General features: G+C 37.9%; 1 protein-coding gene across 1 annotated transcript; it reads left to right on the plus strand.

Annotated features, from left to right (window-relative positions):
• Positions 1-1,789: 1,789 nt before the first annotated feature.
• On the plus strand, positions 1,790-2,830 carry LOC109016346. The gene has a single exon (XM_018998767.2). It carries the CDS (start codon positions 1,790-1,792, stop codon positions 2,828-2,830), a length of 1,041 nt encoding a protein of 346 aa, XP_018854312.2.
• Positions 2,831-13,175: the final 10,345 nt, after the last annotated feature.

The following is a 13,175-nucleotide window of genomic DNA, read 5'->3' on the forward strand; positions in this document are numbered from 1 at the left end:
AATAACAAGTGGTAATTCTCGGTGGGGTTAAATAAGTATAAGATTAGACTTCCAATAATGCACCAATTCCACTAAAATTTTCCTGCTTTCGAATGCAGATCACCAATTTACATAGTTATGCATTTAACTATGTGAATTATTGGGCATCGACCAATTTTGTTATTTTGTACTGCCTTGGGATCCCACTTCCACTTCTATTCTTTCAATTTTGTCTGAATTTCTAAATATTGTTCTGATCTTTAGTTAGATGATGAATGCATGACATGCCTGCAGATGAACATTATTGTGTAAGTCAGAGTTTGAGTTTTGAGATATTTGGATCCATGCGGCACTTTGATTTGTGATGTGTTCCAGTTATTTACTCCTAATTATTCTAACTCTGAATGGAATGATTTGAGAGATTATAATTGGCTGTATCATGAGATACCATTTTGAATCTCATTGTATAAACTTTAGGCAGGATATTAGTTCTTTCTTACTTATGTAAATAATTCATCTTAGACCATTTTTGTTGAAGAGCTGTTTATTTTGGATAATACTTTGGTTTTTTGAGTACTTGTAGACAATTGAATTAATCCCATCAACTTGCGTTAGTTAATTGGTTCAATTTGAAGCAAATTCCAGCTTTCGATGGGCATGGCAGTTTTGGACTGATTAAATTAGTTTCTTCACAAGTTAATGGATTGATTAATTAGGTTCGTAATCTTGCTGAGCCGAGTTGATCTTTTGGATTGTCGGGCTTTGCTTGATTACATGTAACTTGTGGTAAGAGCTCGTCACCTTTGCTAATCTTTTGGATTGTAAGGCTGAGCAAGATCAAATAACTCAATGTTCAACTTGACTTATAGTTACGTGTTAGAGCCTAGTCGAGCCTGACATTAGTCACAGCGGAGTTGAGTTATTATTATTCTTTAACACGCTAGATCATAGTCAATTTATTTCTTTTAGTTTCCCTTGTGCTCTTTTTAAACAAAAATTACATGAATAATATACTTGGTTTTGGATAAAAAAATGACCATATCTTTTCATTATTCGACTCCCCCCACTAGATTTTTCCCAACATGTAGATGTTCCCCAATGACAATCTATTGGCATTTTCTAACCTTTCATCGTATATGTAACATCGCCCAGAATACTGATCTTGTGCAAGGAGAATTCTTGTAATTCCTTAGACCACAATGGTTCTCCAACCATCCATTAGTTTTCCTCCAATGCCCATCTTTAATAATCCAGGCATCATGGCTGTTTAGAAGATATGGTTTTGGTTGCATGTCTTCAGCCATAATTCTCAACGTAGTGTTCACAAGTGCAGTTTAATAAAGGCTTACCCAATTCATATATGCCATAATTGTTTTGTGTATAAGTAATGATAATATTCAAGCATACTACCTACACGCTTCCATAACTTCGATAATTCTTCCAACTCTTGTGTATGTGGACCATCTACTTAGAATCTTTATATGCACCTTGATCTAGAATATACCAAAAATATTCACATATATATGACTATGTTTAACATGCTGACATATATTTTCTACAGCACTTCACTGCTCCTGGCATAAACACACTAAACCATTCACCACTATCTCTTCATCACTCCACAACGATCTTCATGACAACCCCGGTTAGTATCATTTTCAACATCTTCTCTTGTGCTCCACATGCAAGTAACTTCGTACTCGCCTGCTTATTTATTCAACAGTGCACTTTCTCATATTCTTTATTCGTCCTCCATATAACTAAATCTTAGTCATCCGATTAACTAACATGTATATTTCGACCTTTTTAGATGGACAAAAGCTGGATGAACTTGACCGATAGATTTCATTCGCCTGCATACGCCGATGGGGTTAACACTTTCCTCACCCTTGCACAAAACCATTCTCAGGGTAGTGATCGCATTCGGTGTCCATGTCGTTCATGCTGTAATAATCTCTTCTTGCCTATACGAATTTTGGAGACTCACTTGTTCATTAAAGGGATCAATCTAAATTATACCCAGTGTGTATTTCATGGGGAGGAGGAAACACGAAGTTTCAATGATGATGGTGACGATAATGTTACTGATTACTCCCACGAGTACATTGATGACATGGACCATATGTTAGATGACATCTGGGCAAGCACATTCGTCGATGTTCCCCAAGATCATGGTAATCCATCGCCAACTCGTGGATCAATACCAGATCCCTCCCCAAGTTCATCTTTCGACCATCTACTAGAGGATGCCCGACGTCCACTTTTTGTTGGTTGTACAAAATTCTCAAAACTATCATTTATTGTGAAGTTGTTACACATTAAGACACTCGGTGGTTGGTCAATAAAGTCGTTTGATATGCTACTGAACCTGTTGCGGTCTGCCTTTCCTGATGCTGAATTGCCACATTCATATGAGGAGTCAAAGTCATTGGAGCGGGGTTTGGGATTCAATTATCACAAGATCCATGCATGCCCCAATGATTGCATCTTGTTTTGGAAGGAGAATGCTAATCTTAATGAATGTCCTAACTGTAAGGCTTCAAGGTGGGTGCCTAATACACACAAGGCACGCCTTATCCCGCAAAAAGTGTTGCGGCATTTTCCTTTGAAGCCAAGGTTGCAACGTCTCTTCGTGTCTGCAAAGATAGCAGGTGATATGAGATGGCATAAAGAGCAACGGCCGACTGATGAGGCTAGCCTGAGACATCCTGCAGACTCAGAGTCCTGGAAGAGATTTGATGAAGAACATAGTTGGTTCGCTCAGGATGCTCGCAATGTAAGCTTGGGATGTCAAGTGATGGTTTCAATCCGTTCAGCAATATGTCTAAACCGTATAGCATTTGGCCAGTAATCCTGGTTCCGTATAACTTGCCTCCATGGTTGTGCATGAAAGACCAATTCATGATGACATCCCTCATTATTCCTGAGCCAAAATCTCCAGGTAATAACATCGATGTTTACTTGCAACCGTTAGTCGATGAACTGCTTGAATTTTGGGAACATGGGATACCTACATATGATGCCTCCACAAAGGAAACTTTCATGTTGCATGCTGCTTTAATGTGGACAATCAACGACTTCCCAACCTATGGGAATCTTTCTGGCTGGTCAACAAAAGGAAAATTAGCATGTCCATCCTGTAATGTGGGCACAAATTCCATGTGGTTGAAGTATGGCCGAAAACATTGTTATATGGGACATCGTTGTTTTTTGCCGCCAGATCTCATGTGGAGAATGAGAAAACATTTGTTCAATGGTCGAAAAGATCAACGCATGCCACCAAGGATTTTAGAAGGAGCTGATGTGCTGGCTCAACTACAGATGCTTGGGAATGTGCAATTTGGTAAATCTGGTCGAAAGAGAAAATGCACTGCTGAAAAGTTGAACTGGACAAAGTATAGCATTCTCTTCAAGCTACCGTATTGGGTAACCCTGCGTCTTCAACATAATCTAGATGTCATGTATATTGAGAAAAATATTTGTGATAACATCTTGTGCACATTAATGAACATTCCTGGGAAAACCAAGGATAATATCAATTCTCAACGTGACTTGGAGATTTTTCAGTTTAGAAAAGAATTACATTTGAAGGTCCAAGGTGAACGTGTTACAATGCCACATGCACAGTACACATTACATGGTCATGAAAGGAATAAATTCTGTGAATGGCTGGCCATTGTGAAATTTCCAAATGGATTCGCTTCCAATATATCGCATTGTGTTTTTGTACGTGATTACAAAATCAAAGGATTGAAAAGTCATGACTGTCATGTTTTTCTCCAAAGATTACTTCCTATTGCTGTTGGTGGGTACTTACGAACTGATATTGCATTGGCCTTGACTAAATTGAGCACTTTCTTCAAGGAGTTGTGTGCCCGAACCCTGGATGTTAACCGCCTATCGCAACTCCAAATTGATATTATTACAATTCTATGCAAATTGGAGATGATATTCCCTCCATCTTTTTTCGATGTCATGGTCCACCTAGCTATCCACTTACCCCGTGAGGCCATACTTGGGGGTCCAGTACAGTACAGGTGGATGTATCCATTTGAGAGGTATCACGGCAAGTTCAAGCGGTATGTTAAGAATAAAGCTCGCCCAGAAGGCTCAATAGCCGAAGCCTATATTCACATCGAATACCTGACTTTTTGCTCAATGTATCTCCAAGATATTGAGACGAAGTTTACTCGAATGGACCGCAACATTGATGGTGGAGAAGTGGAGAATATAGATGGATTCAAGATTTTCAACCAGAAAGTTCGTGTCATGGGTGTGGCTGTTGAGGAATAATCCCACATTGACTGTGGACAAGGTCTTGGACATGTTTATAAGTAATGAGCAATCCTCTCTTATACAACCGGTTTTATGAGATGAGTTAGACCCATTAATTTCATCATGGTATCAGAGCCTGCCACAGGACGAATGGGGGCCCATACTACTTACCCCGTGACAAGGACCAGAAAAAATACTGGCCTGCATGTGAGGGAGGGTATTGAGGAATAATCTCACATTGACTGTGGACAAGGTCTTGGACATGTTTATAAGTAATGAGCAATCCTCTCTTATACAACCGGTTTTATGAGATGAGTTAGGCCCATTAATTTCATCAGTGGCTTCCAACTTGAAATTATCAGATAAACTCCTCAAAGAAGCCATATGGTACGTCCTCAACAACTGCGCTGAGATTGGACACTACCTAGAGTAAGCATCCATTATCTCTCAAGTTTGAACTTTTTTCTTATGGCTTTTCGTTGACAACCCATCATTAGTGTATGTCCCTTACGTAATTGGGGTATAATGTTTAGATGATTAAATAATCTCCAAATGAGGGGAGCACTACGAGAAATGTAAGGTGCATAGCCCAATGAGTATCAATCGAACACATCAAACTGAGTTTCCAACTTGGTTTAGGAAACGTGTAAGTTAGCTTGCTCCCTCTCTAGTTAGATGAACTCGATCTTTTCTGACTAAGTTAATTAACAAACTATAAGGAATTACCTCCCACCAATATTGTTGTAGGTTCATGACCAGAGAGGGACCAACCCACTCCATGTGACTGCTGATCTGCAGGCGTTAGCTTGCGGTCCTGAACCTAAGGTTGCATTTTATGCTACTTGCATTATAAATGGCAAAAGGTTCCATACAAAACAGCGTGAACTTCAAAGGCGTACACAAAATTCAGGGGTATTGGTAACTGGTGATGAAAGTACAAATAATGTTGACTTCTATGGTGTTATTAATGATATCGTGGAGTTACGCTATATGGGTTGGCGTCAGGTGTACTTGTTCATGTGTGATTGGTTTGACGTTGGTGATCCAAGACGAGGGATACGAGTTGATAACCATATGACCAGTATCAACATGGACAGGACTTAGTATAAGGATGAACCATTTGTGTTAGCATGCCAAGCTTCCCAGTGTTTTTATATCAAAGATATAAGGGCGAAAGGGAGATGGTTTGTGGTGCAAAAGTACACGAATAGGGATGTATATGACATTCCACCGGTGCCAAGGGTGTTAGAAGATATTGATGGTGAATCAAGTGATGATGATGCCTATCAAGAAAATGAATCATCATATGATTATGCACCATTGCATTGTGATGGATGTCCCGTGTCAACTCCATTGAATAGGAATGATATAGAGCCTAGCTTGATTGATGCACGAGAAGTCACTGGTTTGGTTGGTCAAAACATGGATTCAACAGATTTTATTGACGATGGCCTAATTGCTTCTAGTTCAGGAGATGCGTATGGTGATGGGGAATATTCAGATGAGGATGACCTACCCACAGACGACGAGTTTGTGTCAGAATAGTCAACCAGCTGAAAAGTTGATGCACTTTTATTCCATAGTTAACCTTTTTTTGTAATGGGTATGTGGCAGATATAAATTACACAGACTTACATGTATGTTCCTTTTCAAATAAGTTATATGCTCAAGTTACCTTTGATTCATTCATTTTGGGTCAAGTAACTTGCATCTTTCCATAATCAAGGATAATATCAAGTCATAGATCCTGAATGCACATTTACTATGAATATAGTTATAATGATAGCTACCTCTAGTTCCAAATTGGTCTATTTATTTATAAGAATAGGAGGTGATATTGGTTGGGAAAATTTGACAAGTAGACGTTTAATATAGTCTGAAACTTAGTTTCACGTGTGAGTCATATGAACAAAGTATGTGTTACCATTAACTATAACTAATAAAAGAAAACTACAAAACCGGTGTTGATTTGTACCATATTAAGCATAAATTACAACCCATGTAAGAGGAGACCTCATTAATAATTAAGTGAATATTGTGTGCTTTATAGTTTATCTTAACACAACTTTATATTTGTGATATTTCTAAGTTATTATGTCGCTTATATGACATTATTATTGCATCTCAGGTGGGGGAAAAAAAGACAGCGTTGCATTTATCCTGCAAGAAATGAGGAGCATCAACATTCAAGGTAGATATGCAACGATTAAGTTCTTTTCTTATAGTAGGTTGTGTGATCTTTTTCATATATGCTATGTGATTGCAACAAAGGAAAACCCTGCTATTTAACTTTGTTTTTCAATCATATTACAATTTTGAAAGAGATTGCTTTACAGTATAGGTGTATCATGAAGACAGCGAATAAAATATCCATCATTTGGTTTGTAGATAGTAGTCATCTAACTCCAATGGGTATTAGAGTCACGTTTCAATTAAGGTATTTAATATGATTTATTAAAGGGCAAAAGCTTTTTTGTAACTCATTCGTAAGATGTGGTACAAATGCAGGTGATGCGATGGGCGACAGTTTTCGAGGAAGAGGGTCTGCACAAGGTATTCATGCTCGACGATTTGTACCATATACATATAGAGCCCGCCGACCACGTGGATCTCGCATCGCTTCATACCATTCCACTAGCTCAGATGCAGATCTGTCAGGCTCGGATGACTCAACGCAGCCTCCTAGTCATCCATGGGAGCCACCATGTCCAACTCCAATGCCCCCACCCGAGCCGAATAGAGAATCATCACCCATAATAGAACCCCCATCTAATGGAGACAATATCGGTACAGTTCATCATTTCTATTCTTTTTTTCAATACAAAACCCGTAGGACATTATGTGTAAACAACAAAGATTAAATATGAATCCTGATAACCTCTTCTTTTTTTTTTCTATGAACTTGAAATACAGATGTGACATCCCCCACAATGCCTGCCGCGAATCAAGAACAGCCCAAATGTAGACGTGGGCCTGCTAAGTGTATTGAGTTTGAGAAAGCGAGAAAGTACGGGAAAGTGCTTTTGAAGATTAATGAAGGTGAAACAGCCCCATGCTGCGAGAACGCATCCATGTTCACCACACGGGTAACACAAATAGTAAAACAACATTGCGACATGAGTTATGTGAGGTGGACTGATGTGCCTGATGCAGAAAAGAACAAGTTGATCGAACGTGTGAGGGTAAGAACATTGTTATTTCATATTGAGGGTAAGGAAGTGGGCGTACAAAACAAGATGACATTAACGTGAACTTCATCCATGTAGGGTGACTTCGTGTTGGATTGGGATCAGGAGAATCATAGATTTGCCGTCTTGAAGCAGTTGCGTAAGCGGTTCAATGCATTCCATCATGAATTACACAAAAAATATTTATCGTACGACAGTCACTCAGATGCATTGGCTTCTGGGCGTACCATGGTCAACGACAATGTATGGGTTAAGTTGTGTGAGAGGTGGGGAACCGACAACTTCAAGGTATACATTGGTTATTCAAAATAAAAAAACATATGGAATTTAACTTAACATGACTTTTAATTTTATTATGCAACTTGTGTGTAAGCTAACATTGTGTGTTAATGACAGAAAATCTCAGCACAAAATCGGGAGAATAGAAAGAGGCAAACCGTTAACCACACAACTGGCCGCAAATCGTTTGTGAGGATGTTGGAGGAGAAGGTACAATCTTAATTTATTAAATGGATTTTTGCCGTAACTTGTATGCTCACAACACATTTCCATCGTAACTTGTATGCTCCTATCTCTCTATCCTCTTCAGGAAGTCTTTGAACAGAGAGATATTCTTCAGTTAAAGAGAGACGGAGAGAGGCTCTCAGTTTGAGAGATTGAACTATTTTTTCATTTCCATACAATTTAAGTCGGTAGAAAAGTTCAAAGATGATTGATCTTCAATATAAAGCTTTGTTTGTAATTGGTTTAATATAGTTTGAATCTCGTAACTTGCATTTGTGGAGGGCATTTGTTCAAAAATGTTCATGTCCACTCATGTGCATCGTAAGGTATCTTCGAGATAAGCTGATTTGTATTGAAGCATTTGTGTGGTTGTGAGTATATGGGTTTTTTTATATGATTGGCCCTTTTGCTAATCTTTCGGTCTAATAATATTTTTAATTCCACACACTTGTAGCGGGCTACGAATGCGAATTTGGTGGAGTTCTATAAGGAGACCCGATGGTCAAAGAAGAATGGTAGATTTGTCACCACAGCCGCTGAAGACACTTATGTGAGTACCAAGGCAATCTCAAAATTATTTGTTTAAACAAAAAAGGATTGGTCAATTACTTTATATTTGAGAAAGTGGCTTATTCATGGCCCATACAAGACTTAATAGTAACCATATAAATAATTTCCATGTGTAGAAGGAGATGGTTGGCAAGATGGATAGTCTAGAGCCTGAACAACGCACTGATGAGGCAGCTGCGAGTGTTTTTAGGGAGGTACTTGGTCAGAGACAAGGATACGCAAGGGGGCTAGGCGAGATGGTTATCCCGAAGTCGACAAGACAACGGGACCATGAACGAGAAAGAGAGTACCTTGCGTTGATTGAAAAACACAAGAAAGATGCCGACAATTACAAGACGCAGCTTGATGAAGTGAAGGATGAATTGCGAGAACTTTGTGAGAGGCAAAATGAAACTGATAAGATGATGAGGATGTTCTTCTTCAATCTCCATCCTTCCCCTGGGTCTCTCCATTCTTCTAGAGAGACCCAGTGAACCTTGGTTATGAAAAAAGGGAAGGGCTTTTTTGTATATTTTGGGCAGTTTTTGGTAGTGAAAGATCGTGGGTGGCCAATATATAAATATATATTTTTATATATATTTATATATATATGAAGACAGAGGTTGTCTATTTTTGTGCTGTGGGAGAGGTGTGGGCAGTCGGTGGGATTTTTTGGACTTGTAGAGGGGATGGAAAGTTAGGGATTTAACATCCTGAATTCACTTTTTGCTGTTGGGTCTTTTTGCTGACTGGTATGGGCTTAAATGGATTTTCAACACCGTGATCATGGGAATTAGGTGATGGGTTATTGGCAGTGCAGTTCAATGAAGGTACAACGTATAAGTTATGTAATTCTTTGATTCCTTCTCCAATGAATTTGTGGTACACATAACTTTTTTGTCAAGTAGGAAATTTTCTGGTTATAAGTAAGAAAGGTTTGTTAGAATCTGAATATTCCTAACAAACCTTTCTGTTTTCAAGTCAGGAAATGGATATTTTGATGGAGCAGCTGGATTGCAAATCTGCGTACCAAAAATTAGGTATGTGTGTACCTATTTTCATTCCTGGCATAAAAGATCTTCAATGGCATTTTAAAGTTGGTGTACCCATTTTTTACATGATACAAAGTTCAGGATAATATTTTGTTTTTTATATATTAAAGTTGTAATTAGTTAAGTGTGGTGTTGTGAAATATCTACACATGAGAGAGATGAGGGAGGGAGTGTCTGAGGTTAGAGAGTCAATGTCCTTGGTACTTCATGGTTGAAAGTACTTTTCATGTAACTAATCCTAGCTGTTTATTGTTCCTATTTTCTCAGAATACCAAGGCATGGTCTCTAAATGGATTGTCTGAAGTAAATGGAAAGCATTGATCTCCCAACCTCAAAAATGTAATTGTGTGTGTGAATTTTTTTTCTTAAAATTCAATTTCATGAATTTAATTTTGTGGGATTACCAGGTCTAAGGCAGGAAGTGTTCAGCCTCATCCACCACTATCAGCTCAAAGGTTTGGTTCAAAATCAACAAAGTAAGATTTGTCTTCCATTTGTCTTCGGGAGGATGTTTAGATTTTTTTAAATTAATCTTTTATACCTATATGAGACATCAATATTTGTCAGAAGTGCACTTATAGGGTTCTTATGTTTTTGTTGATAATTTCGTACTTCTCATGACCATAGTCAATTATTCTAAATAGGATCAGGAAGTATATTTCAAGCCTTAGACCTGCTGCTAAAGCTGGCAAAATAGGGCCCCTCATTGATGCATGATTTGTTATTTGGCTTGGTTGTTAACATATCAATGTTTACAAGTAAGATATGTTACTTGCTTGGTGACAGTTTTTTTTAATTTTTTATTTATAAGTACTAAGCTTGGTGACACTTGTTATTAGTTTTTAGATCATTTTCATTTTTTGGTTTTGTGCTTACCACTTCCCCAAGTTCATGTTTTTTGGGCTTAGATGCAATTTATTTCTTTATGTGCTTGAGCTGATGTTTTGTGGATTAACGTTTTGGTTGCTTAGAGCATATATTTGGTTGTGCCCTAGAGTTCACTTGGTACTTCTCATGTCACCTCTTGAGGTTGAGATGGAGGGATGGAATAAAAGAAGAGAAAATGAAAAATAAGAGGCTGAAATGTTAAGAGAACCAAAAGAAATTTTTCCTCTGCTGTTTTCATGAATTTATTTCCTGCTTTGGGTCATTTTTTACCAATGAAGAAAGGATGCTGGGTGAGCTGATGTTATTTGTTTATAACAATTTGGTTCATGAGAAAACTGCTGCATACGCTTATGAGGAACATCCCAATTTTGGGGCTTAGGGTCTTCAGCAGGTTCATGCATCTACCATATAGTATAGACCAATGCACAAGATGTAACCCCCCCCCCCCCCCACCCCCACACACACACACACACAACAACAAACACACATAAATATATAATATATATATATATATATACACGCACTTCATCAATTAAGAGCATGATTGTTAAAAAGGAATTTACACAATAGTTTCATATTTGTGTAAATTGAAGAAACTATATATTAATAACTGAGAAACACTTTCTTATTCTTATATTCAATCATTAAATTTATATACAGGAAAAGGCATTTGATGAAGTGCGGATGCAGCATCAGAGAGATGGGAAGACACTAAGAAGGCAGCTTATGTAGCTGCCCTATATTTATATGTCATCATGTGCCTGTCAAAGTGAGCTGTATGTTTTCTCAAACCATGCACTTCTAGCTCTCATATGCATACAGTAATATATATATATTGCTATATATTTAATGAACTATATGACCCTATACACCTAAAACTTACTCAAATAAGTAGAGTTATTGAGAAAGGTCGAAGTGATGACATAGGAAAGATCAAGAGGGAGATCATGTAGGCCTAGAAATTAAAAAGAAAATGGTTTCTCATGACTGGCCCCCGAGTTGTCAGCTAGTATCAATCCTTCCCCAGTTAATTTGCCTTTAACTGGGTTTCGATCAAGAAACTCTTTCTTGTTCTTTTCTTACACACAAGTTGAGGTCAGGACTAATAAGGTGTTGCATATATTGGGAACAATTTTTAACTAAGAAGCTGAAGGAAACATTTCTTGGATAATATCTCTTCTGAACTTGGTCTTATTAATTAATTCTCCTCCTAGCTAGCTTCTCCATCCCTGATAATTACTCAAGTCTAACATTTCCAGTATATATATATATATCTCACTTGGAACCAAGACCAATTAAAATGGGAGGCCTTGGAGCAGTACTACTCCCAGTACCCCAGCCAAACAGATTTCCAGTGCATTGGAAATATTGGCGTTATTCCCAGCTCCCATACTAGAAAGAAAAGAGTACCTCCACATTTCAACCTCGCCCAAGGTGCCCCCAGCATCAAGTCACTTTTTTAAGACTGTGATGCAGTGGGTCTTTATTGCACGTACCCAACTTCACTAACTTGTGCAAAGTTTTGGGCAAGATTGGACAATTTGGCTTATCTTAAAGAGATTGTTTTGTGGATTCTGTAAATTTCTGCTTAGACCATTGTGTTTGGTTGTGTCTTTGAGTTCACTTGGTACTTCTCATGTCACCTCTTAAGGTTGAGATGGAGGGATGGAATAAAGGAAGAGAAAATGAACAAAAAGAGGTTTCATTTTAAGAGAAGAGGGAATTAATTAAGTACTGGTTTGAGTTTGCTATTTCCTCTGCTGTTTTCATGAATTTATTTTCTGTATAAACCAGCATTTTTTACAAGCCAAGAATTTTTGCTTGGTGAGCAGATGTTATTAGTTTATAGACCAAAAACTGTCTTGGTTTTTGTGCTTCAGCTAACTTGTGCAATATGCTGTTAGAGCGAGAGTTTTCTGTTTGGATGTGTATAATACTAGTTTGTGGATTCTGTTCATGGATGCTTAGAGTTGGTTTTGGATGTGCCTTTGAGTTAACTTGGTACATTAGGGTCATGTCACCTCTTGAGGTTGAGATGGAGGGATGGAATAAAAGAAGAGAAAATGAAAAAGTAGAGGTTGAAATGTTAAGAGAACAGAGAATTTTGAAAATAAGAACTGTTTAGTTTGAGTTTGCTATTTCCTCTGCTGTTATTATCTTCAAATTTTATGCTTTGGGTCATTTTTTACAATTCAAGATCGGGTCATGCATGCTTGGTGAGCTGCAGTTGTTAGTTTACAGACACTCCACAAGTTTGGTTTTTCTTTTTCCTAACTTGTGCATTGTGTTGGTTTTTGAGCAAGAACAAGGTATCCAGATGTGCATAATTTTGTTTTGTATATTATAGGTTGTTTTTTGGTTGCTTAGAGCTGGTTTTGGTTGTGCATTTGAGTTCACTTGGTAGGCTGATCATCATGTCACCTCTTAAGGTTGAGATGGAGGGATGGAATAAAGGAAGAGAAAATGATAAAGTAGAGGTTGAAAACTTAAGAGAAGGTGGAATTTCTAAATGTACTGGCATTGGAACGTGTTGGTATTTCCTCTGCTGTTATAGTTAAAATTTTCTGCTTTGGGGCAAGACTTACAAGTCAAGAAGGGTCATGCTTGGTGAAATTATTGGTACTTGTGTTTTTAGACTAATTAAAGTGGTTTGGTTTTTGTTTTTCCTAACTTGAGCAAGATGTTTTTTGAGCAAGAACATCTGGATAGGATGAGCAGAATGTTTTGTTTTGTGGATAAT

Source organism: Juglans regia, chromosome 5 (genome assembly GCF_001411555.2).
Source record: "Juglans regia cultivar Chandler chromosome 5, Walnut 2.0, whole genome shotgun sequence".
In the NCBI taxonomy this organism is placed as follows: Eukaryota; Viridiplantae; Streptophyta; class Magnoliopsida; order Fagales; family Juglandaceae; genus Juglans; species Juglans regia.

What these genes read in the sequence shown, in the direction of transcription:
- LOC109016346 (XM_018998767.2), top strand. Translation starts at nt 1,790, where the DNA reads ATGGACAAAAGCTGGATGAACTTGACCGATAGATTTCATTCGCCTGCA.